The sequence below is a fragment of the Cricetulus griseus genome, chromosome 4, assembly GCF_003668045.3.
Source record: "Cricetulus griseus strain 17A/GY chromosome 4, alternate assembly CriGri-PICRH-1.0, whole genome shotgun sequence".
Taxonomy (NCBI): domain Eukaryota; kingdom Metazoa; phylum Chordata; class Mammalia; order Rodentia; family Cricetidae; genus Cricetulus; species Cricetulus griseus.
Genome location: NC_048597.1, coordinates 109,143,954 through 109,170,564, shown reverse-complemented (window position 1 = coordinate 109,170,564; position 26,611 = coordinate 109,143,954). Strand labels below are relative to the sequence as shown.

The window sequence follows — 26,611 nt, the reverse complement described above, 5'->3', positions numbered from 1 at the left end:
CTCAAGGAAGACTAGCCAGACCTATATATCAAGTTCAAGGCTAGTCTGAGGGGCTCAAAAACACAGTAAGACAAAAGCACCTCAAGACCTTCACATATCATTCTTTCCCCGCTTCTTTGTAGACTATGTCCTCTAAGGCTCTTCCTCCTAAGCAGTTTAGGAATAAGTTCACGCTTTAGGGTCCTATGCGGTAGTGCACAGAGCGTGTCCCGGTTCCCGGGGAGCCCTCTTCCCCAGGAGCGGATCCCTTCCCGACTGCTCGCACTGTCTCACCACCCACCGCCCTCTGGCTACGGAACATCGCCCTGGCCGCCCGCGCTCAGTTCCCAGCCCAGAGGAGGGTCTCACCTGCCCGGAGTGGACACCCGGGAAGAGCGGCTTCGGCTTCCACGCGGCATCCTGGGTGCTATTATAGTCAGCTTCCAAACAAAACAAACTCTGAAACGCCCACGAGCGTCCAGCAAAGAAAGGAAGGTGGGAGGCGGGGTGTCAGCGCATAGCCAATCGGGGTCCAGGAGAGCCCGGGCTCTGAAGGTCATTAGAAGACCAAGACGTCAGTAATCAGTAGGGGCTGCGTCTGACGCTGGGAAGTTGCTTGGCGACGGGGCGCTGTGTCCAACCGGAAGTTCTTGGGATTGCTCTGTCAAAGCTTGTTCTTCGATTCTGTGAGGGATGGTTAAGTTTTTGCTTCCAATAGACAACTGGCTTCCTCCATAACCCAGGATGTCCTTGATTTTGATATCATCCTGCCTCAGCCTCTCAAGTAAAATGGATTGGGGCATTACAGGCATGTGCCATCATGCCTACTGTATTAACAAGTATTAAACCTGAAACTTGGGAGGAGAAAGACTAAATATCCATGATTGTCTACTCAAAGTAAGCTACGATTTAGAGGTACACCCGGACTGGCCTGTCTCGCACTAAGTTGGCATTTAAAAAGCACTGGACTGTTGAGGTTCCTTTTATCGGGGAGAGATAAAGATTAGTAGAAAAAAGCTGTGTAGTTACAGAGGGGAGACAATTGGCTGTTAGAGATTGTTAGAAAAATACAATGAAAGAGGAAGACGAGTATGTACATCTTGTTAATGGGTCACACATTAGATTTAAGAAGCAGCCTTACTCTTAAATAGAAACCTATTTTTGTAAAGTTTAGGGGATTAACATAATGGGCCCTTTGATTTGCAAGGTATATTGCTCCTGTTTTGCCTCACATATACTCCCATGCCCCCCTTGGCCTGTGTAACCCTTCCAAATCTTTGACAAGGTAGCAGCGGTGCCTGATGTTGTCGGGTAAACAGGATTCTGGCATTGAATATCTTTCGTGTGATAAGGCTAGAAATACATTGAAAAACAGTGCCCAAATATTATGATTAATGAGAGAGCTATCAAGGGTCTGATGAAGGGGAAGAACCATCTCTGCCTTGAGATGCCAATCAACCTGTGCCTTGCAGATTTTATTTCTCTATGTAAGTCATTGCTTTGGTTATTAATAGTGTGGGAGAAATATGATACATTGTAACAACACATTCCAGGGAATTGTTGATATCTAAGATTATGTCTGAGCAGAACCTCTATGATAGCTCTATTTTGTAAGACTGTCATTCTTAACTCTCCCATTTTGTGATTAATTTTTGCCAGTATCTTTGCTGTACTATTAGTAGTTTTAGCTATTTAGCAGGCTACTTTAGAAATCCCCTTTTACACCCCCACAACCAATCCAGGCACAGGGAATACAAAGGCAGCTTCGACTGCTATTGAGGTGGGGTCTAGCAGATGTAGCGAGTCAGCACAATTCTCAGTTCCCTGACTTCATAATTCTATTAACGGTTGTAGAGACTTACTGAATAAAATAGGTGTGATGCACCCTCACCCATACATGCCCTTTTATAACCTCTGGGGAGGACAGAATAAGTGTTAGTCTCACAGAAAAAAAATTCATCACGGGTGTAATTGTTTTCCCTAGGGGAGCACATGATTGGAAGTAGCATTGCGTGGGAGGCATATATCAGTACAATATAGCCTTGGAAATGTTTACAGGGGCATGTTCTATGGAGTCCCCTGTTAAATTGGCATGATGTCATAATGTTTATATGTGACTCCTATTCAACATGTTAGTTTTTTCCCAAGAGCCCAGGAATTGAAGAATTAAAAGGAACTTGTCTGTCTGCTATTTGACGCTATGTGGAGCCAAAAACTGGCATCCTATCTATTAGCTGTAGACAGTGACATGTTAATTTTGATCGAATCTACTAAGGAGTCTGTTTTCTCTTTTTCATCTTAATACGTTTGTAGTTTCTATTATTAGATTTTGTTAAAATATTTAATTATGCTCAAGTCTGTATTGTTACATTGGGACTGGTCAGTCAAATTAGTCCATTCCAGTTGCCCTCCTTCCATTTGGATAAGAATGAACTGTCGAATTGTTTTCCTTCCTTCAGCCAAACAATAGGACCTGGGGGCTGGCAACAGTCCCTAGTCTTACAAAGTAATATTAAAGTATTTCCTGTTACAAGTGTACCTTCTATTCCCCCAGTTAAAAGATAGTATCAAGTTCTAAGGCAAACTGGAGCATAATTGTTAATGAGATATGTTCAGTTACAATCCACCTCTTTTCCTTTTGGAAGTCAGAGGACAACCTACATTGATGGATTCTTTGCTTCTATGCCTCTCAGGGGATTGAACTCAAGTCCTCAGCCTTGGCAGCAAACCCCTGCATCTCACAGACATCCTTACAACATTGTTAAACACTCACTTAAAATAGATAATGCAACAGACTATCACATTGTTGAGCAACTGACAGCCCAGCCATCCTTCTTTGTGTAGGAGTAGCTTCTCCAGTGTGGTGGCAACCCTACTTCAGTTTGTTTATTGGGCATATGTGATGTATGCATGAGTGTGCTGGTGTATTCATGTGTGCTATCTTCCTCACTTGCTTCTCCACATTGTATTTTTAGTATTTAAAAAATTTTAAATTATAAAGCTGGGCGTGGTGACTAGTGCCTTTATTCCAAGCACTCGGGAGGCAGAGGCAGGTGAATCTCTGAGTTCAAGGCCAGCCTGGTCTACAGGAACTCTTGGGTCCTCTCCAAGCACAATGCATGTTCCTAACTGAGAACTATCTCTCCAGCCACTCCACCGTATTCTTTTTTTTTTTTTTGTCTTTTGAGATAGGGTTTCTAGTAAAGGTGGGATTGAAAGGTTCAGGCATTATGCTGGCCTGCCCCTGTTAACCTGGCAGAATCCACTCAGGCAGTACCCTGGTCAGCCCAGCGTTCCATGGGAATTAAGTCTGTAGGCAGGTGTAGAGGACCTCTTTAAAAGACAGACCCCTGCCCATTTATGCTCTTTCTGCCCCTCTTCTCTCTTCTCTCTCTCTCTCTCTCTCTCTCTCTCTCTCCTCTCTCTCTGCCACTCTCTCTTCCTCACTCTCTGTCCTGTTATGTTCTTCTATTTCTCTCTCACTAGCTTTCCCGGGTTTCGGCACCAAATGTTATATTTCTGATTAAAAGCACACTCTATGGAACATGAACCATGGAGAGCATAAAGAGTATATTAATCATAGAGTTTATTACGACGGGAGACCGAGAAATGGAAGAACAGAGTAGGACAGAGAGAGAGAACCATTTCTTTTTGTTTTTTTTTTAAGATTTTATTTATTTATTATGTATACAACATTCTGCTTCCATGTGTATCTGCACACCAGAAGAGGGCACCAGATCACCAGATGGTTGTGAGCCAGCAACCATGTTGCTGGGAATTGAACTCGGGACCTCTGGAAGAGCAGTAAGTGCTCTTAACCTCGGAGCCATCTCTCCAGCCCCAAGAACCATTTCTTTAAAGTCATGTTCTTAGATATGGGAATGGATCTCACAGCTAGTTTTGAGCCAGGGTGGCCTCCTTTTATTATGGGAATGGCACCTAATTGGAGGTCAACCTTGTTGACTAAACATTATCAGAAACTTTCTTGGCCACCTGAAACTTCAATGAAGGTACAGAATTTTCTTCACCACAGTTTCTTTCTCTTTGTTTTAAGTTTATTCATTTTTATTTTGTACACATTGATGATTTGCCCTGGGTGTCGGGTCCCCTGGAACTAGGATTACAGACAAGTTGTGAGCTGCCATGTGGGTTCTGGGAATTGAACCCGGCTTCTATGGAAGAGCAGCCATCTCTCCAACCCCTTCCCCACAGTTTCTAATAAGCCTGGTTAGTACACTGTCTTCCAGTTATACCGGAGGCAGCGCTCCTTTAGCTAAATTCTACTTTGTTTTGGTTTTGGTTTGGTTTGGTTTTTCGAGACAGGGTTTCTCTGTAGGTTTGGAGACTGTCCTGGAAACTCGCTCTGGAGACCATGCTGGTCTCGAACTCATAGAGATCCGCCAACGCCGGGCTAAATTCTACTTTGTTTAACTTAATATTTCTAAGCAAGTTTATTAGTAAATCCTTTACAACATCAATTTTAGTATGAGTTTCTCCTGCAGCGCCAGCACTAGGAAACTGAGTCGTGAGAACAGCGAGTTCGGGCCAACACCCGTTATGTGAAACCTTGTCGCAAAACAAAACAATCTGAGAAGGGTTAAAAAAACAGCCCAAGGCCCTCTGGTAGACAAGGCAGAGATGACTCAGTCAAGGTTGCATTTAACCTTGTTAACTCAGTAATCATGGCGGCATATGCCTGTAATCCCCCAATCCAGTTTACTTGAGAGGCGGAGGCAGGTGGATCTTAAAATCAAGCATGAGTTGTTGGGGAAGCAGGTCGTCCCTTGGAAGCAAAAACCTAGCAATGAAGCACAGAATCGGGGGACAAGATTTGAGAGCGCAACCCCATGAACTTCCGGCTAGCTACGGGGCCTGGTCGCCAAGCTCTAGACTTCCCGGCGTAGGGCGCGGCACCAGGGCGTTCGCCGTTACGGATGTCTTCATCTCCCAATGACCTTCAGCGCTCGTGCTCTCTTGAGCGCTGATTGGCTGCCCTTTGAGAACCCGCCTCCCGCCTTCCGTTCTCCTTGGTAGAAGTTGCTGGACGCTCGTGGGTGTTTCGCAGTTTCTCGTCTTTGGACTCTGCTTGTCTGATCACCCAGGATGCCGCGTGGAAGCCGAAGCCGCTCTTCCCGGGTGGCCCCTCCGGCCAGGTGAGACCCTCCTCGGGGTTGGGGACTGAGAGCGGGCGGCCAGGGTGACGTTGCGTAGCCAGAGAGCTGCGAAGGCGGCGGGTGGTGAGACAGGGCGAGCAATGAGGAAGGGACCCGCTCCTGGGGAAGAGGGCTCCCCGGGAACAGGGACACCCTCGGTGCGCTACGGCAGAGGACGCTAAAGCGTGAACTTTCTCCTCCACTGCTTGGGGGGAAGGGCCTTAGAGGACATAGTCTACGAAGAGGCGGAGGAAGAATGATTTATGTGGAGGTCTAGAGGTGGTTTTCTTATTAATTTTGTTTCTCCTCTCTCTCTCTCTCTCCTCTCTCCTCTCTCTCTCTCTCTCTCTCTCTCTCTCTCTCTCTCTCTCTCTCTCGTCTCTCTCTCTCTCTCTCTCTCTCTCTCTCTCTTTTTTCGAGACAGTGTTTCTCTGTGTAGGCAGGCCTGGCTGTCCTGGAACTCGCTCTGTAGACCAGGCTGGCCTCAAACTCAGAGATCCAGCCGCCTCTGGCTTCCGAATGCTGGAACTAAAGGCGTACGCCACCACTGCCTGCCTGGGGTGGTTTTCTTTTACTGTGTGTGTGAGGTCCTCCGGCTAACCTTGAACTTGATAGGCCTTGCTAGTCTGCCTTGATTTTCCTGACTCCGCTTCCCTACGGCTGGGATTACAGGCTTTAAAGGTGTCTACAAGAAAATTAAATACCTGTGTATAGGCCCTTTCCTTCCACCACTTTGGTCCAGAATATCTTAACACTTAGTTGCAAACATTATTGAGAGATCTCCTCGGCCCACAGGAAGTGGGTAGATAAGTAGAAATTGTTGACAGCGCCTGGAATACAGATGTTTCTTTTTGGTCAAGTATTGGTGTGCACGCCTTTAATCCCAGCACTCGGGAGGCAGACGCAGGCAGGTCTCTGAGTTCGAGGCCAGCCTGATCTACAGATCAAGTGCCAGGATAGTCTCCAAAGCTACACAGAGAAACCCTGTCTCGGAAAACAAAACTAGACAAAAAAACCCCAGATGTTTCGTTTTGGGGAATATAATTGTAGAAAGTTAAAGATTGTTTCTGTAATGGGAGGGAGGCTGAGGACTGTATATGGTAAGAGATGCCCCATCTATCCCCAAGATAGCTCTCCATGCTCCTGTCTCCCTAAAGGCAAGGGTAGGCACCAGTTCAAGATAGCAGTGGTGCTATCTATAGAGAGACCCAGGCTCGGAAAAACTAAACGAGAAATAAGATTAGTAAAAGTTGCAGTTCAGAGCCGAGCGTTGGTGGTGCATGCCTTTAATCCCAGCACTCGGGAGGTAGAGGCAGGTGGATTTCTGAGTTCGAGACCAGTCTACAAGAGCTAAAAAAGTTGCAGTTCAGACAGGTCATTGTCCCTAAGTTTTTCTTTTTGGTTTGGATTGGTGCTTTGTTTTGTTTCTTTAATACAGGGCTTCACTGTGACCCTGGCTGTCCTGGAACTCAGATCCATTCACCTGCTCCTGCCCCCTGAATGTTGGGATTAAAGGGAGTGGGCCACCACACCATACCCAGCTGCCTTAACCTTTTGTGATTGGTAAAGTGAAGGTCTTGGTGTACATTCTGAGCATTACCTCATGACTGTTTTTTGGATTTTGTTGACTTTTTTATCGTTACATTGTGCAAGCTGGTCCCAAAGCCATGTGCTAAATGATCTTGCCCCCCCACACACACACACACTGAATAGCTGGGACTACAGGTATATTTTGCCAAGCCAATGCCTTCTGTATATTTTCTTTCTAGTTTAGTCAACCCAGAGTCCCATGCCTGCCCAGAAAATGCTCTGCTAATCCAAGCTCTAAATTGTTTTATGTCTGTATACCTGTGTGAAGGTCAGAGGGCAGTTTGTGGGAAGTAAACATCCTTGTGGATTCCAGGATTCTAACTCAGGTTTTCAGGCTTGGCAGCAAACACCTTTCACCAGTGAGCTCCCCAAGCATGAACTCCCCAAGCTCTAATCATATCCCCTCACCCGCAATAGAGTTTCTCTATGTAGCCCTTGCTGTCCTGGAACTCACTTTGTAGACCAAGATGGCCTAAAACTCAGAAATCTGCCAGCCTCTGCCTCTGGAGTGTTGGAATTAAAGGCGTGTGCCACCATACCTGGTTGAGTTCCCAATCTTTTTGTTTGTTTTTGTTGTTGTTACCATTTTTTGAGAGGTGGGTTTGTGAGCCTTGGGAGGCCAGAGGTGTCAGGTGGCCTGGAGCTGAGATTCACCATGGGCTAAGAGCAGTATGCAGTCTTTACTGTTGAGCATTTCTCTACCTTTTCAACTTAATAGCTGATTTTATTTACTTAGTATACAGTGATCTGCCTGCATGTATGCCTGCACGGCAGAAGAGTACGATAAGATTTTTTTTTTTAATTATTTACTTATGTATACAGTGTTCTGCCTGCATGTCTGCTTACAGGCCAGAAGAGGGCACCAGATCTCATTATAGATGGTTGCAAGCCACCATGTGGTTGTTGGGAATTGAACTCAGGACCCCTGGAAGAGCAACCAGTGCTCTTAGCCTCTGAGCCATCTCTCCAGCTCAATAGCTGATGATTTTATGGAGTATTGGAATAACTGTTCTTTAAAGATACTGTGGGCCATGTGGATACATGAAAACAGTTTTTTTTAAAGGGACAAAATAGTTATACTTGGTTGTTAAAACTTTAGCAAGGTTGGTGGGCACACTTTTGATCCCATCTCTCAGGAGGAAGAGGCAGGTTGATCTTTGTGAGTTTAAGGCTAGCCTGGTGTACAGAGCTAGTTCTAGAACAATCAAGAATACACAAAGAAACTATTTTGTGGGAGGGGTGGGGGCGCTTAACAGAAGATTGAAGAGGTACAGTGCTATATATGTATAATCAGTTAGTGAAAACAAGTTTCTATAGTCTTCTTGCTGGTGGGTGGTATATATATTTAAAGGCAGTTGTGGCACACACCTTTATTCCAGCCTTGTAAGATAAAGTGTGTTCAGGACTGCCAGGACCACACAAACAAACTCTGTCAACAAACACACACACATACAAAAAGATGATTTAAAATGGGGCTAGAAAGTTTGCTTTATAGTTAAGAGTACTGACTGATGATCTTCCTGAGGACCTGCGTTTGATACTCAACACCAACATGGGCCCCTCAAAACCAGGTCCAGGTGATCCAGAGCCCTCTTCTGGCATGCAAATAGTACAAAGACATAGTTGCATGTAAACAATTATAAAATACAACAGTAAAATAAGAGATTTAAAATGAAGCCAAGTCAGAGTGACAAATGCTTCTAATCCCAGCACTGGATGAGGCTGATATAGGATTCATAGGTTCAGAGCTAGCTGTGGTTTTTATGGTTGGTTGGTTTTTGTTTTTTTAGGAGAGGGTATCTTTTCTCAGACTGGCCTTAAAGTCACAATGTAGAATGAGGATGACAGTAGATATGCCAAAGTATATGTATGATAAAAAGCTCACAAGGCCTCAACCTACATGAGGAACTACAAGCAACTAAAGAATACTGAAAGGCAAGAGAGATAGTCTTCCCCAGAGAGAGCACACCCATTTAGTTATCCAATACCAAGAGGTCAGCCCTGAACACATACATACAAGTAACATACAGACTGAGGTTCTATGTAGGAATGTGTATGTATACACATATATGCATCTAGTAACAGCTAATAAAAAAAGAGGCCATGAATTTGAAATCAATCAAGGAGGGATCTATGGGAGGGGGTTGGAGCCAGGAGGGAAGGGAGGGCAGAAATGCTGCAATGATTATACTCTGAGAAACATTAGTGAAGAGGAAGAAATCACTGTAGCTGAGGATGGCTTTGGCCTATTGATTCTTCCTGTGTCTGCCATCCCAGTGCTGGCATTACAGGCTTGTGCCACCAAACCTGGCTTGCCGCATTTCTTCAGTAAATTCCAAAGCCATTTGGAACTGGGATCTGATGAGTTTTGTTCTTTTCTTTCCTAGCCGGGCCCCTCAGATGAGGGCTGCTCCTAGACATGCACCTGCAGCTCAGCCTCCAGCAGCAGCTGCACCATCTGCAGTTGGCTCCCCTGCTGCTGCACCCAGGCAGCCAGGCCTGATGGCCCAGATGGCAACCACTGCAGCTGGTGTGGCTGTGGGCTCTGCGGTGGGTCACACCCTGGGTCATGCCATCACTGGGGGCTTCAGTGGGGGTGGCAGTGCTGAGCCTGCAAGACCTGACATCACTTACCAGGTAAGAGTTGGGGCAGCTCTTCCTTTCTGTGTTTCTATTTTCTGAGAACACTGGGCAACTTGTATGTAGGAGCCCGTGTTTGGTTTTAGGATCCACAACTCTTCAAGTACAAAGTGGTGTGCCTCCCTCCTTCCTTTTCTTAAGTGGGGATTGCTGGAGGTATGGTTCAGTGAATAAGCACCTAATTCTGAAGCCATGTGGACCTGAGTTCAAAACCCATGAACCACAAAAAGTCAGGCCTAGCCATACATATTCTGTAACTCCTGCACTGTGTAGGGGAGACAAGCAGATCCCCTCAACTTGGCTGGCTGGCAGTTGTGGTGAAATGACCTGTTTCAGTGAGAGGCCCTGTCTCAAGGCAATAGGATAGAGAGTGGTAGAGGAAAGACACCCCATGTCTTGGTTGCCTCTCTTTGGGGCACACCCACCCAAATGCTCATGTTTGAGCATCACATCAAAAAGCCACATAGCATGACTTAAGTTAAACCTTTAGACAAGCATCAATAAATAGACAAGCATCAATAAATAGAACAGACTGGAAACATAACCGTCCAGCCCAACTTCTGTAAAATGGCCCTTTTTTATTATGTATACAGTCTTCTGCCAGCATGTATATCTGCAGGCCAGAAGGGGGCACCGGATCTCATACATGGTTGTGAGCCACCATTTGGTTGCTGGGAACTCGGGAAGAGCAGCCAATGCTCTTAACTTCTGAGCCATCCCTCCAACCCCCTGCCTTGGCTTTATCTTGGCTATACTGTTGGTTTCTGTTGTTTCGCTTGGAGACTAAGTCTTCAGTGTGTGACCCAAGCTGACTTCAAGCTTGTAGCAGTCTCCTTGTTTGGTTTCTCAAGTGTTGGGGAGTTACAGCCATGAGGCCTGGCCTTTCAGTTCAGTCTGTTACATAATCACAAGTCCCTTTCACAGCTTTTGACCTGATATTTTTCCCCCTCCCCCTCTCCCTGGGGTGTTTGCATTTTGAATGTGCTAAGGATCATGTACTCTTGAAATGTGGTGTATCTGAAGTTCTCATCCATCTCTTTCCAATAATAGTCCTATTTTTCCTTAAGAATGGTTCTCCTTGGGCTGGAGAGATGGCTCAGCGGTTAAGAGCACTGACTGTTCTTCCAGAGGTCCTGAGTTCAATTCCCAGCAACCACATGGTGGCTCACAACCACATTGAATGAGATCTGGTACCCTCTGCTGGCATGTGGGCAGAAAACTGTATACTAAATAAATAAAATCTTTAAAAAAAAAAAAAAAAAAGGAATGGTTCTCCTTTTTCTATATTTGTAGTGTTGGGGTTCAAACCCAAGCCAAAGCACACAATCTTATTGTTGAATCCCTAGCCGCGTGCGTGTTTGTATGTGTGTGTGTGTTTACAGTGTTAACATCAAGTCCAGAGCCTTGTGTGTACTAAGCAACTTTCTCAGTACTACCTAATATTATGTCTTGGCAGGAGCCCCAGGGAACCCAGCTGCTGGACCAGCAGCGAGGGCCATGCTCTCTTGAGATCAAACAGTTTCTGGAATGTGCCCAGAACCAGAGTGACGTCAGGCTTTGCGAGGGTTTCAATGAGGTGTTGCGACAGTGCAGAATTGCAAATGGTAGGTGATCTGTCCATCTGCTCAGAGTTATAGTCCTGAACCCTGTGGGGTTTTGGAGTTAAGTCCCCAAGTAGAACTTTTGATTTTCAAGACAGGATTCTCTGTGTTCTCCTGGCTCTCACTCTGTAGACAAGGCTGGTCTTGAACTCACAGAGGTCCGCCTGGCTCTGCCTCCTGAGTTCTGGGATCAAAGGCCATCACCGGCTGGGACAAGCAGAACTCTTGATTAGACTTCCTGGAGTGTTGGCAGTCCCATTGTTTCTGTGGTTTCTCTTGTAATTTCAGAAGTTCACTCTCTATTAATTAAAATGCTTGTTCTTGTTTTCCCACCCTATGGGTTGTGGGAGAGCGGGGAAGAGAGCGAACCTGTCTAAAATGGTTAGAACTCTTTGTTGGCTACCAAATGGCTATATTTCTGCTTCAGGCCTTTGTTTCTAGAAACACATGTTCCATGTCTTAGATAGAACTGAAGTTTGATTAAAGGAATAAGTAAATGTCTTGGAAAAGCTAACAGTGTATCTGGGCATCTTCTAACTTAATGTTTTCTTTTAACAGGTTTAATCTAATCAAGAAGTTCAAACTGAAGAAATGGGCTCTGCCTAATTGATAGTGAAAGTGTGGACCCTGAGTAAACAAATCTTATTTCTAATAGCTCCTTTACTTCAGCCATGAGAGAGTCCTAACTGTATGTTCACTCAGTTTGTAGTGTTGGGGACTGAGCAAGTGATGGCCTCCTTGAACCAACTGTATTGTTTCTTGTGAGTTAATGAAAATAAAATTGTTTGATTCTGAGGTGTGATAGTGTCCTTATTGTAGGGTCATAACGAGTTTGTGCAAGAATACAGCTATATCTGCATGTCTTTTGGTTCATCTAATCCAGTGGTTCTCAACCTTTGTAAGGCTGGACACTTTAATATATTTCTTCATGTAGTGGAGAACCCCATCCATAAAATTATTCCATTGCTACTTGGTAAAGTTCATCATCAGTCATGCTGTTCATGTTTAAATGGTTTTTAACTGCTCCAGGCCCAGGGTCCCAGAAGGATCCCTCCTGGTTGGTTTTTAGTGTTTTTTTTGTTTTGTTTTGTTTCTCTGTGTAGTCCTGGCTGTCCTGGAATTTGGCTGTGTAGATAAGGCTGACTTCCGGAACTCAGATATGCCTGCCTCTGCTTCTTGAGTGCTGGGATTAAAGGGTGCACTACCATTGCCCTGCTTCCCTCACTGTGTCAGACCATAGCCTCAGACACACTCAAGGAGTTGGCTGACACAGTACAACTTTTGAGAGCAAGGTGCATCCTAGAGCTTTTTTTTTTTTTTCCATTTCAGTACTGATTCTTAGTCCAGTGGTGGTGGCACACGCCTTTAATCCCAGCACTGGAAGGCAGAGGCAGGCAGATCTCTTAAGTTCAAGGACAGTCTGGTCTACAGAGTAAGTTTCAGGACATCCAGAGCTAAACAGTGAAACCCTCTTTCTGGAAAAAAAAAAATCACTAATTCTTAAGTGGTTTTTTTTTTTTGTTTTTTTCTCTGTTTCTGCCAAATGGCTTATTTACAAGTTTTTTGTGTGAGTGTTTGCCTGGGTGTATATCAGTGCACTGTGTGTGGTACCCTCAGGACAGAAAACTAGATCCCCTGGAGCTGCAGTTGCAAATTGTTGAGCAAGCATGTGGGTGCTAGAAAAAACAGGAGTGCTGCAAGAGCAGCCAGTGCTCCTATCCATGAGCCATATAGCCCCTACATTTCCATATGGTTGTCTCTTCAAGGCAGTTTCTCTGTAACAGCCTTGGCTATCTGGGACGCAGAGATCTGCCTGCCTCTTCCTCTTGAGTGCTGGGACTAAAAGTATCACTACACCCTGCTATGTGGAGTCCTAGTTAACCCTTTAATGGAAAAGACCTTTATGTGCTTAACGGTGTTAGGGAATGGGTGAGAGTGGCAGCATGGTTAGGCAAGCATTCTCCAGGCTCTGGGGCTTGTCAAAAGCCTTGCCAACAGGTAAGTGATTGATAAGACATTATGGGATGGGTTCCCTGTCACAACATCATTATTACTGTGTGTTACTACACTAAGTTGGCTGAAGCCTTTTTCTTTTGTGTACCTTTGAGATAGGGTTTCCCTTTGTAGTCCAAATCGGCCTAAACTGATAGTCCTGCATCAATCTCCTTAGTGGTGGGAATAGAGACCTGTGCTAAAATAAGCAGTTTAAAACCATCCTCTATACAACTCTAATTTGTAGTTTGGATACTTCTACTTCTTGTAAAACTAGACTAACCCTCCCCCTCCCCCTTCTATGTTTGGTATTGAACCCAGTACCTCAGGAAAGCTTTGTCACAGTGCTCCAAACTACCCCTATTCCTTGGATTGCCCTAGGTTTAAACCAAACTGGTCCTGATGGCACACGTAATCCCAATTAGAAGCAGGCAAGAGACCTGCCACAACTTGGAGCCAGTCTGTCACACGTGGGTGAGGCAAATGTGTTGAATCTGAGGAGAAATACAAGGTCATTGCCGTGCTCGGTGGTGAATTCCTATAATCCCAACACAGAAGGGCGGAGAGGCAGGAGTGCAAAAATGGAGGGTAGTCGGGGCTGTGCAGCAAGGCTCTTTAAAAACAACAATGCATTCCTTTCAAAGCTGGTGTTACCAGGCCCTAGAGATGGGCAGCTTATGTTGAGCACTTGCTGCTCTTTCAGAGGACTTAGGTTCAGTTTCCAGACTCATACTGGCTTACCACAGTCCAGTTCCAGGGGACCCAGTGCCCTCTTCTGACCTCAGGATATAAGGCATTCCTGTGGTACACATATATACTGCCAGCAAAAGATTCTCATGCACGTATTACAAAATTTAAACAGCTGGAGAACTGGCTCATCCAGTAAGGTTGTAATACTGCTTTTCCTGAGTTTGATTTCTAGCACCCACATCAGATAGCTAAAACCATCTAAACTCCAGCTCCAGAGAAATCCAACACCTCTGGCCTCTCCAGGCACCTGTACTCATGTGCATACAAAAACAATTAAAAATCAATGTTAAAAAAAAACAGGCTTTGCCTGATCCTGAAGCTTGAGCTTTCCCCAGCCTTCACCAGGTGGCACCCCTGATGCAGTTTTACTGGACCTTGGCCTGCATCCCGGCTTTGCAGTTGTGGTTTATTTTTGGCAGGCCAGCCTTCCATCACCAACTACCCAGTCCCAGAAGAGGAGGAAGACAGCAACTCCAAGCACAAGTGTCTGCTCAGGACACAGCTCCAGGACTTCGTGGTCCCCCATCTCTGGAGAGCTCCAGGACTGTGGAATTCTTGTTACTTTCATCCAAGAACCTACAAGGACATAACAGTGAGTATGGAGGCAGCAGTTGGGGAGCAGTGGGGTTTTGAGGCAAAGACAGAAAGCCTCAAATCCGTTTGACCCATTTCTCCTCAGACCTGGGAGAGCACCGGTTCTCAGAACATCTATCAGGCAGTTACCTACAGATGATGTAGCTCTCTGGCTAGTTTTCTGGGAGGGATAGTAGTTCCAAAACACTGGACCACCTACCCTTATTTAGAATGCCCCCCCACACACACACACACAGGGAGTCTTGGAACAAGTGTGAAGGCCAATGAAGCAGAAAATAGAGACCCATTGTTGGTTCCAGTAAAGCCTTAAGAAAGGGGAGGTGAGCCGGGCAGTGGTGGCGCACACCTTTAATCCCAGCACCCAGGAGGCAGAGGCAGGCAGATCTCTGAGTTCGAGGTCAGCCTGGTTTACCAAGCCAGTTCCAGGACGGGCTCCAAAGCTACAGAGAAATCCTGTCTCAAAAAACCAAAAACCAAACAAGAAAACAAAAAAAGAGTGATGGACACACACATGATCAGAAAATGTGAGTACAGACAGAATTTGGCCAGCTTGGCTCAGGATGGCATCCTGGTATAGACCCAGAATTCTCTATACCCATGCAAGGGATCTGGTATGACTGTCATAATAGGTGAGAGGCACACACACTCATGTTGGGGAGTTTTAAAACAACCCTTTCGGTAAACAGGCTTGTTGTTGAGGGGAACTAACACCTTTAGGTTCTGTTGGCTGTTTATGTGCACAGGCCAGGTTCCTGCTATTGGCAAGGGAGACAGTTGTTATTCTATGCCTTCTTCTGGTAACCAGGCACCCGGTAGCTGGGACACCAGGCTTCCTGCAACAGCCAGCTTGAGGCAGCCAGGACTGCTACGTGGCTGGTCAGCAAATGGGGCCTCTTGGGAGACCAGGCCTCAGGCTCACAGAAGTGGACTAGAAAGCATGTGTCTCTTGGCTGCCTGCCTCATCCCATTGCTGGGTGATTTTCTGCCTTTCTCAAACCCTGGGCCTGAAGCAGGAGTTGAGTTTCCTGGTAGGAGCCTCTATGTTCCTGCAGCAAGATGGGTCAGCTTAGCTTCTCCACATCCATGCCTGACCAACCCTGACTTTGGCCTGAGGGTGTAGCTCGGTGGTTGAGTGCTTGCCTAGCTTGTACAAGTCTCTGGGTTCTATCCCCTGTACCTAAAAATAATAAGAAAGCCAGGAAGTGATGGTGCATACCTTTAACCCAAGCACTGGGGAGGCAGGGACAGATGCAACTCTATGAGTTCAAGGCCAGCTTGATCTACAGAATGTGTTCCAGGACAGCCAGGGCTACAGAGAAACCCTTTCTTGAAAACCAAAAGTAAATAGATAAAAATAAGGGTAAGTGACTCATGCCAGGCATGGAAATACGTGCTTTTAATGCCAGCACTAGGAAGCAGAGGCATGTGGATCTCTGAGTTTAAGGCCAGCCAGGGCTGCCTAGAGTGAACCTTTCTAAAAAAAAAAAAAAAAAAATTATTGTTCACACTGCTCCAGGACTCCCTAGGGCTTACTGGCCATTGTTTAGTGTCTAGGGCATTCCATCTTCTAAGGCCTGTGCCAGTGGATCACCTGTTCATTGAATTATACTCAGCAGTTACCACACACGTGTGCTGGGCAGAGGGCACAGAGGCCTAGTCATGATAGTCTAATGGGAGGTGACACCAAAGGCTCTGATCTGAGACCAACACCCAGCTCCGATACAGTGCATGGCTTTCTTTTGTACAATTATTTTGATTTTTATGTGTATGGCTGTTTTGTCTGTGCACCACTTATGTGCCTGGTCTCCTTGGAGGCCAGAAGAGGATATCAGATCCCCTGGAACTAGAATTATAGATGGTGGTAAGCTGCCATATGGGTGCTGGGATTTGAACCTGGGTCCTCAGAAATAGCAGCCAGTGCCTGTAGTCACTAAGCTTTCTTTCCAGTATTCTCCCCTCCCCCATTTTTAATTGATACATAGTCTCATGTAGCCCTGGCAGGCCTAGAATTTGCTATGTAGACCAGGCTGGCCACTTGGCCTGTTGTTTGGTTTGTTTGCTTTTTTTGTTGTGTGTTTTGTTTTGAAGAAAGAAAGAAAGAAAGAAAGAAAGAAAGAAAGAAAGAAAGAAAGAAAGAAGAGAGAAAGGAAGGAAGGAAGGAAAGAAAAGGAAGAAAAGGAGGTGGGAGGGGGTGGGGAATTGACTGCTTCTTTCTGTACCCCTTTCAGAGGCCCTTGGGATCCCCCTGAGACCCACTGAGCATGACCCGGGATGAGGCCCTCCCTGACTCGCATTCTGCACAGAGTTTCTATGAGAACTATGAGCCCAAGGAGGTCTTGGGCAGGTAAGACCTGGACCACCTGTGGAAACCCTGGCCTTAGCACTATGATCGGAAAGATTGGTGCCACCCTCAGTACTTTCTGTCCCCTTTGTTCCTCCCCTTAGAGGGAGAAGGGAAGTATGTATTGCAACGTGCCATGGTTTACTGATTGATTTTATTTTTATTTTATGAGTACAGTGTTTCACCCGAATGTTCGTGTACTACATGCATGTCTGGTGTCCTTAGAGGTCACAAGTGGGTGTGGGATCCCCTGGGGTTTCAGACAGTTGTTAGTAGCTATGTGGGTGCCAGAAACTGAACCCAGGTCCTCTGAAAGAGCAACAAGTCCTTTTTTTTTTTCCCCAACAGGTGCTCTTAATCGCAGAACTTTCTCTCTAGTCCCTGTACTGCCCTTGGTAAGGGACTCCCCTGGAGTGTGGGGTCCTGAGGCCATCTGCTTTCTGCCCACAGGGGAGTCAGCAGCGTGGTCAGGCGCTGTATCCACAAACCCACATGCCAGGAGTATGCAGTCAAAATCATCGACATCACAGGTGGAGGCAGCTTCAGCTCCCAGGAGGTGCAAGAGCTCCGGGAAGCCACACTGAAGGAGGTGGACATTCTGCAGAAGGTCTCGGGACACCCCAACATCAGTGAGTGGATCTTCCCAGCCCCATTACCCCACAAAACCATGGTAGTGTGCTTTGTGGTAGTCAGGGCATAAGAGCCATCTAGTGACCAGCTATACCCATCCATCTCCACCTCATGCTCAGTGGCTCTGCCAGCCCATTGCTGCGGCTCTAGGTCACAGGTGCCACCCTCACTGCTCATACTGTTGGGAGTGGCTGCAGGTGAGGAAGGGGTCCTTCCCACACCTCTGTGATTGCCCTGGAACCCTATCACATTCCCACGCCTGCCTTTGAAGCCAGCCTGCCTGGTCACTGTGACTCCTGCCATGTCTCCTCTGCTCCTTGAGACCAGCTAGCCTTTTCCATTTCAGTACAGCTGAAGGACACTTACGAGACCAACACTTTCTTCTTCTTGGTATTTGATCTGTAAGTACCCAACCCTGGAGCACCATTACCTTGGGGCTTATAAAGCCCGGCACAGGTCCCCACCAGGCTGTTAGGGGCCAGCATCTGTCCCCCAATTCCCATGATGAAATACCAGGCAAAATCAACAGTTGATTCAGGGCCACTCTGCCAGGTTTGAAACCTATAATACCAATTATGGATGGGTTATATAGTTTTTTAATTAAAGAAATTTCTATGCCGGGCGATGGTGGTGCACGACTTTAATCCCAGCACTTCAGGAAGCAGAAGAAGGTGGATCTCTGTGAGTTGGAGACCAGCCTGGTCTATAAGAGCTAGTTCCAGGACAGCCTCCAAAGCCACAGAGAAACCCTGTCTTGAAAAACCAAGAGAGAGAGAGAGAGAGAGAGAGAGAGAGAGAGAGAGAGAGAGAGAGAAATTTCTTTTAGGCAGGGTCCTTTTGGGTATTTCTGGACTCACTATGTAGATCAGGTTGGTCTTCAATTCACAGAGCTCCATCTGCATCTGACTCCCAAGTGTTGTGAGTAAAGGCATGTGCCCCTATGCCTGGCTTCAGTTTAACAATGTTTTTTGGTTCTTTGAGACATGGTTTCTCTGTAGCTCTGGCTGACCTGGAACTCACTCTGTAGACCAGGCTAGCCTCAAACTCACAGAGATCCGCCTGCCTCTGCCTCCTAAGTACTGGGATTAGAGGTGTTCACCACCAGTGCCCAGCCTTCTCTTCCTTTCTTTTCTTTAGAGGCAACTTCTCTTTATGAAGGTCAGACTGCTCTGGGACTTGCTCTTAGTCTAGGCTGACCTTGAGTTCACCATCCCCCTGCTTTAGCCTATAGAGTGCTGAAATTATAGGCATGATTCCCACAGCTGGTACTAGTTGGTCTCTGGGGATAAGTTTAGGAAGGAAAGAATGGAAGGGAGAAGTGAGTGGTTGAGATGACATTTAGGATGTTGTTCAAAGACCAGTATCATCACTCTGCATTTCACCAACAGGATGAGGCATAGGAGGTCCTTGTCACTAAGCATCAAATATAAATAACACAAAACCTGGCATAGTGGCACACACTTGTAACCTCAGCATTCAGAAACTGAGCTAGAATTACTTCAAATTCATGGCCAGCCAGGGATACATACTGAGTATCAAACCAGCCTGGGCTACATAACAAGATCCTGTCTCAAAACCAAAAGGGAACAATGATAACAATATAGAGTGCATGTGAACTGTGCACTGGAGACTTATGATCAATTTCTATTCAAAAAAAATTTTTGACAGGTGGTAGTGATACATGCCTTTGGGAGGCAGAGGCAGGTAGATGTCTGAGTTTGAGGCAAGCATTGATTACAGAGTTAGTTCCAAGACAGAGAAAAAAATCTGTCTTGAAAAAAACCAAGCCAGGCGTTGGTGGCGCACTCATTTAATCCCAGCACTCAGGAGGCAGTGGCAGGTGGATCTCTGTGAGTTCGAGGCCAGCCTGGTCTCCAGAGCAAGTGCCAGGATAGGCTCCAAAAGCTATACAGAGAAACCCTGTCTCGAAAAACCAAAATAAAATAAAATAAAACCAAAGCCAAAAAACCACATAATAATAATTATGAAGATGATAAACAAAGGAGGAAGGAAGGAAGGAGAGAAAGAAAGAAAATAAATTTTCTCTGGGAGAGAGAAAGAGAGAGAGGAGAGAGAGAGGAAGGAAGAAAGCAAGAAAGGAAGGAAATAAATTTCCTCTGAGTGTGGTGGTGCATGCCTTTAATCCCAGCACTTGGCAGGCAGAAGATGATGAATATTGGTGAGTTTGGGGCCTATCTGGTCTATATAGTGAGTTCCAGGTCAGTCAGAGTATATACAGAGGTCCTATCTCAAAACAACCAACCAACCAAATAAGGGGTGGGTTGGGATGGGAGGGAGAACAGGAGGGATGAGGGGGAAAGAGGAAAGAGAGGATGGCTCTTCGAAGCCTGGCTTGGTGGCACATATCTGCAGTGCCAGCTCTTGGGAGAATGAGGCAAAAGGATCAAAAGTTTGAAGCCAGTTTGTGCTACATAGCCACACCTTGTCTCAGAAAACAAAAACCAAAAAAATTCAATTCAGTCTTTTTAGCTTTCTGATCTAGAACGTGGTCTCCACTAGAGCAATCTAGTTTTACCCTGTAGGGCTCCTCGGGACATCAGTAAAAATAGCTTCTCCAAGCCACCTCTCTAAAGGTTAAAGACATTTGAGCTGCCCCCAAAGGACATGCAGGACAGAGCCCTGTGAATACAGCAGGGACTACTGCAGCTGAGCAGGGGTGGGGGCCTACGAGCCCATCTTGTGGTTAAACAGGAAAAGATAAAACTGGGCACAGTGGTAAAGTCCTATAAATCCAAGCACTCAGGAGGGAGAGGCAGCAGGACTATTGATATGGATTTGAGGCCAGCCTGGGCAGCCATGTGAGACCTTTATATAAATAATGAGAGGAAACAAGAAAATACTGAAGGGCTCAGCAGCTATAGAATGAAATGTTTCAACATTACAAACATGTCATAGTTTTCCCAAGTAAATCCTTTCATTAAATTAACTGTGACATACAGAGAAGACTCCCTGTGCTGGCACAAGCTAGAATCATGGGAGGGGAGGATTTCTCAATTGAGAAAATGCCTCCATAAAATCCAGCTGTAGGAAAGCCTTATAGGGCATTTTCAAGGGCTAGGGTTAATGGCCTTCTCCACCAGGACTGTCCTGTCCCTCCATTATTTAAACCTTTTATTTTCATTATCTTTAGTTATGTGTAAGTGTGTATGTGTGCAAGTGAATGCACGTGCCTGTGGAGGCCAGGACTGTTCTGAATCCCCTGGAGCTAGAGTTATAGGCAGTTGTGAGCGGCTTAACATGGGTGCTGGGAACCAAACCTCCAGAAGAGCAGCAAGTGCTCTTAACTGCTGAGCCATCTCTCCAGCCCCTGTTTCTATTTTTTTCCCTGTTTCTATTTTTTGAGACAGAGTTTCATGTAGCCAAGCTGGCCTCCAACTCACTATGTAGCTGAGGCTGGTTTTGAATTCCTGATTCTCCTGCTGCCATTCAGCAAGCACTAGGTTTACAGGTTTACACTGCTACAGCTGGCTCTTTCATATAATGGGCAAACTTTCAACACTTAACACTATTGATTCTTTCCATTTGCTTCCTGGCAAAAATTCCCCAAGTCCTCTTGATCTGGGGTCCTCGGCCAGAGACTTCCTCCAATGCCTGTCTTGCACTGCCGGGGCTAACAGATCCCAGGGTGCCATGCATTTCCATAAACAGGGACATTGTGTTTTCTCAGCCTCTTGCTTTTCTTCCAGTTCTTCCTGGACAGCTCCTCCACTCCCTCCCCATGGTTCCTTCCCTCAGAGGAACAGTCCACCTTGTCTTTGATGGCATCAGGGTGGGGACACATTTCTGAGGGCAGGTAAGGAACACTTTGTTCCCACAGGATGAAGAAAGGGGAACTCTTTGACTACCTCACAGAGAAGGTCACCTTGACTGAGAAGGAAACCAGGTAAGGGGCGGCCATGCACCATCTCCACCCCTTCTCCAAGTAGTAGGACCAGTACCACAGTGGTCTGGCAGGAGGCCTAGTGTGCAAGTCTTAGCTGAGGTCATGCTGCCTCTGTAATATAGCTCCTTGGCTCATCTATAGTCTAGGATCTAGATGGTTCCAGCCTATCCTGAATCCTCCATTGCACACAGTGTGGTTGGTATGTGGGCTTTGGCCTCCTTCCCTCTTCTCCCTGATGAGTGGAAGAGTAATGTGTAGGGGAACACTCAATTCTGCTGTGTGGGAAAAGTTTTGCCCAGTTCTAGAATCAAAAATTAAGCCAATGTGCCTGGAGACATAGCTTAGCAGTTAAGAGCACTTGTTACTCTTGTTTTTGTTTGAGATAGGGTCTCATTATATAGCCCTGCCTGGCCTGGAACTTGATATGAAGACCAGGGTGGCCTTGAACTCACAGAGATCTGCCTGCCTCTCTGCCTGCAAAGTGTTGGCAGTAAACTCTTGCACCACCACTCCTAACACACTTGCAACTCTTTCGAGGGACCTAGGTTTGGTTCCCAGCACCCATGACAGTGGCTTACACATTTCTCTGACTCTGTTCTAGAGGATCTGATGTCTTCTGACCACCTTGGACACTATATAAATGTGGTGCATATACGTACACTCAGGCATACACATGCATTATGCATTAAATGAATAAATACAATCTATTAAAAACAAAAACAAGGCTGGGCGTTGGTGGCACACACCTTTAATCCCAGCACTCGGGAGGCAGAGGCAGGTGGATCTCGGTGAGTTCGAAGCCAGCCTGGTCTACAAGAGCTAGTTCCAAGACAGCCTCCAAAGCCAAAGAGAAACCGTGTCTCCAGAAAAAAAAAAACAAAACTGTATAGTGCTTACCCTGCACGTTTAAAGTCCTGATTCCCATCTCTAGTACCTGGGGTAATGTACAAAAAATTAAAACTGACTGGTGATGAAAACCTGTAATCCCAACAATCTGGAGGCTGAGGCAGGAGGATCATGAGTTCAAGGCTTACATGAGTTGCATGTGACACCATGTTTCAAAAAGTAAAAATAGTGTTAGGCCATAGTTCAGCTGCTAGAGTGTTTGCCTTGCATGTAGGAAGCATAAACTGGTGATGGTGGCATATACCTATAATCCCAGCACTTGGGAAGATGAAGAGTTCAGGGTCATTCACAGCTACATAGTAGTTTAGTTGCCAGCCTGGGCTATAGGACACCTTGTCACAATAAAATAAAATAAAATAGCCATGTGTGGTGGTGCTAGACTTTAATCTCAGCATTCAAGAGACAGATGTAGGAAGATCTCTGAGTTCAAGGCCAGCCTGGTCTATAGAGTGAGTTTCAGGATAGCTAGGACTACACAGAGAAATCCTGTCTTGAAAAACAAAAAAACAGCACAACAATAATATATAAAATAACAATAAGCCATTGCCATGTATCTGTCTCCTCAGAAAGATCATGCGGGCCCTGCTGGAAGTGATCTGCACCCTGCACAAACTCAACATTGTCCATCGGGACCTGAAGCCGGAGAACATCCTTCTAGATGATGACATGAACATCAAGCTCACAGACTTCGGATTTTCCTGCCAGCTGCAGCCAGGAGAAAGGCTCCGAGGTCTGGTACTATGGTCTTGGTCCAGAGGGCCTCAGGGATGGAAATGGCCTGAATGTCTACCACCTCAGTGGCTGAGGAGATGGCTCAGTGGGTAAAAAAAGGATACATAAGCATGAGGACCTGAGTTTGAATCCATAGGGCCCATGTAACCTCAACACTGGACAGGCAGATAGGAGGATCCTTGGGTATTGCTGGCCAGCCAGTCCACCTGAATCAGCCAGCTTCGGGCCAGTGAGAGACCTTGCCTCAAAAACAAGATGGAGAGCAATCAAGGAAGACACCTGACATTGACTTCTGGCTTTCACATCACACACACACACACACACACACACACACACACACACACACACACACAAATCCCAGAAATGACTCAGCAGTTAAAAGCATGGGTTGCTCTTCCAGAGGACCTGAGTTTGAGTCCCAGCCCCCACATTGCCAATCACAAATGTCTGTAACTCCAATTTCAGGAGATTGGGCCCCAGGCAACCATATGGTACACAGATATGACTGTAGGCATCCATATACACGAATTAAAAAAAAAAAAAGAACATGTATTCCTTATGTAGAAGACCCAAGTTTTAGTTCCCAGCACACACAGAGAGAGACTTTCAAAGCCACCTATAATTCCAGTTCTAAAGGATAAGACTTTCTTCTGGTTTCTGGACATTTTTACCTATGCGCACATACCCAGAGGCTAGATGTCTCTTGAGTCAAGTCCTCTCCCTAGGACTACACTGACCTGGGTCACCCCAGCTTGAGCTCCGTGCCAGGGTGTCTAAAAGGATCTAGGAGTCCGTGGGTGGCCCCGTGAGCCTGTATACCCTGATGCTACTCTTGAGTGTGAAATAGGAGAGCCCTGCCAAGCACTGTTCTCGTCCCATCTCTTGGCTTCATTGGGTAACTGCTCCCAAGGGCCCCTGCTGGCCTGTCCTGATAGCGACTGTTCCCGCAGAGGTCTGCGGGACTCCCAGTTATCTGGCCCCTGAAATCATCCAGTGCTCCATGGACGACAGCCATCCTGGCTATGGGAAGGAGGTGGACATGTGAGTGACTTGGGTAGATGGCGGGAGGTGGTCCCCGGTAAAACTAGGAACTGTGGCCAGCCTGGCTACCCATGAGGCTGAGGGTGGCCTGAGTCCCTGCCGCCCTCTAGGTGGAGCACTGGGGTCATCATGTACACACTGCTGGCTGGCTCTCCGCCCTTCTGGCACCGGAAGCAGATGCTGATGTTGAGGATGATCATGGACGGCAAATACCAGTTTGGCTCACCAGAATGGGATGACTACTCAGACACGGTGAAAGACTTGGTGAGAGGCCATGCCCACCAGCTCTATGGATGTCAAGGGAGAGGAAACCACCCCAACGCAGGGAGCATACCCCAGAGTGGAGGAATCTCCGGGAGGGGCCCCTCTGTATTTGTCTCAGTGCTGTTACAAAATACCTAGCAAAAGCTACTTAAACCGGGCGGTGGTGGCACACGCCTTTAATCCCAGCACTCAGGAGGCAGAGGCAGAGGCAGGCAAATTTCTGTGAGTTCGAGACCAGCCTGGTTTACAAGAGCTAGTTCCAGGACAGCCTCCAAAGCCACAGAGAAACCCTGTCTTGAAAAACCAAAACAAAAAACAAAAAAAAAACCCTACTTAAGAGGCTGGAGAGATGGCTCAGAGGTTAAGAGCTCTGGGTGCTCTTCCAGAGGTCACGAGTTCTATTCTCAGCAACCTAGTGGTGGCTTGCAACCATTTATAATGAGATCTGGTGCCCTCTTCTGGCATGCAGGCATGCGTGCAGGCAGAACACTGTACACATAATAAATAAATTTTAAAAAGCTACTTAAGGAAGGGTTAATTCTGGCTTATGGTTTGTGGCTCCAGATGTGTGAGGAGACTGGTCACCTGATATCCACAGTCAGGAAGCAGAAAGAGATGGATGCTGGTGCTCAGCTCATGTTTTTCTTTCTGTCTAGGACCCTAGCCTAGGGAATGGTGCCGCTCACATTTAGAGTGGAGCGTCCCACCTCCACCTATCTAACCAATCCCTCACAGACACACCCAGAGATCTGTTTCCCCAGCTGTTCTAAATCCTGTCAAGTTGGCAATAAGGATTGACCCTCACACCTTGTGTCTTCCAAAACATAGCCTCAGTTCCCTTCTGTTCTCACAGGTGTCTCGCTTCTTGGTGTTGCAACCCCAGGACCGCTGCTCCGCAGAAGAGGCCTTGGCACACCCTTTCTTCCAGCAGTATGTGGTGGAAGAAGTGCGGCACTTCAGCCCCCGAGGGAAGTTCAAGGTACTGAAACTCACCTTGGCCAAGTGGCCTGGTGGGGTTGCTGTTCGCTCCTGGAGTACTCTATACCTGCTGGCACCATGCTCCCAGAGCCTTAAACTGTGGGGGATTCTAGAATTGCTCTTCTTCTTCTTCTTCTTCTTCTTCTTCTTCTTCTTCTTCTTCTTCTTCTTCTTCTTCTTCTTCTTCTTCCTCCTCCTCCTCCTCCTCCTCCTCCTCCTCCTCCTCCTCCTCCTCTTCTTCTTCCTTCTTCTTCTTCCTTCTTCTCTTCTCTCTCTCTCTCTCTCTCTCGTTTTTTTTGAGACAGGGTTTCTCTGTATTGCCTTGAAGGTTGTCCTGGAACTTACTCTGTAGACCAGGCTGGCCTCAAACTCAGAGATCCTCTGCCTCCCGAGTGCTGGCATTAAAGGCGTGCGCCACCAACCCCCTTCCTTCCTTCCTTCCTTCCTTCCTTCCTTCCATCCTTCCTTCCTTCCTTCCTTCCTTCTCACTTCCTCCCCCCACCCCCTTTCTTCTGAGACAGGGCTTCCCTGTGTAGCTCTGACTGTCCTGGAACCCACTCTGTATACAAGGCTGGTCTCTAACTCAGAGATCCTCCTGCCCCTGCCACCCAAGTGCTGGAATTAAAGGTGTGCCCTACCACCGCCGAGCAAATTGCCCCCCTTCTTGTATCCACTGTTGCAATTCAATTTCTGGTCGCAGGGAATGTCCTAAATCCCGATAGATACTTGTGGTCTTGGAATAAGGGGCATCATGGAGGGGCATCCCCCAAAGCCATCATGGCTTTTCTGACAAGCTCAGCTGCGGGCTGAGGGTTCTCAGTGCTGCCTCCTGCAGGTGATCTGTCTAACTGTGCTGGCCTCGGTAAGGATCTACTACCAATACCGTCGGGTGAAGCCGGTAACCAGAGAGATCGTCATCCGAGATCCCTACGCACTGAGGCCTCTACGGAGGCTCATCGATGCCTACGCTTTCCGAATCTACGGCCATTGGGTGAAGAAAGGGCAGCAGCAGAATAGGGCTGCCCTCTTCGAGAACACACCCAAGGCAGTCCTCCTCTCCTTGGCTGAGGAGGAGGACTTCTGAGGGGCAGTGGGGCACAGAGGGAGGCAGAGAGCCGACACCCCAGAACTGTGAGGCGTCCCTAAGTAGGCCTCAGCGTCTGAGCAGGTGACCCTACTCTGTGCTTCCAAAAGCTCCCCACTAGAAGCACATGGTGTTCCCGTTAAACAGCAGCAATTACAGCTGGGGCTGAGTGTGGTGGCCTGCGCCTGTAGTCCTGAAGCAGTAGGATCCCAAGTTCCAGGCCAGCCTGGGCAGCTTAGTGATCATTGTTTCAAAGTAAAAATAGGGCTGGGAATGTAACTCCGTGGTGAGTGTAAAGCCCTGAGTTCAGCCAACTCCCGGTATGACAAAAATTTTAAAAATAAAAATAAATAAATAGATCCAGTGCAGCTGAGGCTGTGTCAGGCAGGAGTGGAAGGGCAGAGAGCAAGTGCTCTGGGAGCTATAAGCCTT

General features: G+C 46.8%; 3 protein-coding genes across 3 annotated transcripts in view; 2 read left to right on the top strand and 1 right to left on the bottom strand.

Moving 5' to 3' along the window:
• The first annotated feature begins 4,971 nt into the window (after positions 1-4,971).
• LOC100754041 (coiled-coil-helix-coiled-coil-helix domain-containing protein 2) lies at positions 4,972-11,758 on the top strand. The gene is made up of 4 exons (XM_027413814.2): positions 4,972-5,132; positions 9,110-9,359; positions 10,819-10,966; positions 11,522-11,758. Exons 1-4 carry the CDS (start codon positions 5,083-5,085, stop codon positions 11,530-11,532), a joined length of 459 nt encoding a protein of 152 aa, XP_027269615.1. The 5' UTR covers positions 4,972-5,082; the 3' UTR covers positions 11,533-11,758.
• A 2,327-nt stretch (positions 11,759-14,085) lies between these two features.
• Sumf2 (sulfatase modifying factor 2) overlaps positions 14,086-26,611 on the bottom strand; it is a 33,594-nt gene continuing 21,068 nt past the window's right edge. The window contains exon 9 of the mRNA XM_027413820.2: positions 14,086-14,281. Within this exon, the coding sequence (XP_027269621.1) occupies positions 14,197-14,281 (85 nt within the window). The 3' untranslated portion in view covers positions 14,086-14,196. The remainder of the gene's footprint in view (positions 14,282-26,611) is intronic.
• On the top strand, positions 14,171-26,538 carry Phkg1 (phosphorylase kinase catalytic subunit gamma 1). Its single transcript, XM_027413816.2, has 10 exons — positions 14,171-14,297; positions 16,528-16,643; positions 17,091-17,269; positions 17,617-17,671; positions 21,109-21,174; positions 22,647-22,810; positions 23,763-23,853; positions 23,964-24,117; positions 24,971-25,096; positions 25,931-26,538. The coding sequence occupies exons 2-10, from the start codon at positions 16,561-16,563 to the stop codon at positions 26,177-26,179; spliced, it is 1,167 nt and encodes a 388-aa protein (XP_027269617.1). The 5' UTR covers positions 14,171-14,297; positions 16,528-16,560; the 3' UTR covers positions 26,180-26,538.

Bases quoted from the DNA above. Each gene is read 5' to 3' on its own strand.
- Phkg1 (XM_027413816.2), top strand. From the start codon at position 16,561: ATGACCCGGGATGAGGCCCTCCCTGACTCGCATTCTGCACAGAGTTTC. The intron at 17,270-17,616 runs GTGAGTGGATCT...TTTCCATTTCAG, and splicing joins CTCGGGACACCCCAACATCA to TACAGCTGAAGGACACTTAC. The intron at 22,811-23,762 runs GTCTGGTACTAT...CTGTTCCCGCAG, and splicing joins GCCAGGAGAAAGGCTCCGAG to AGGTCTGCGGGACTCCCAGT.
- LOC100754041 (XM_027413814.2), top strand. From the start codon at position 5,083: ATGCCGCGTGGAAGCCGAAGCCGCTCTTCCCGGGTGGCCCCTCCGGCC. The intron at 5,133-9,109 runs GTGAGACCCTCC...TTTCTTTCCTAG, and splicing joins CGGGTGGCCCCTCCGGCCAG to CCGGGCCCCTCAGATGAGGG. The intron at 9,360-10,818 runs GTAAGAGTTGGG...ATGTCTTGGCAG, and splicing joins GACCTGACATCACTTACCAG to GAGCCCCAGGGAACCCAGCT.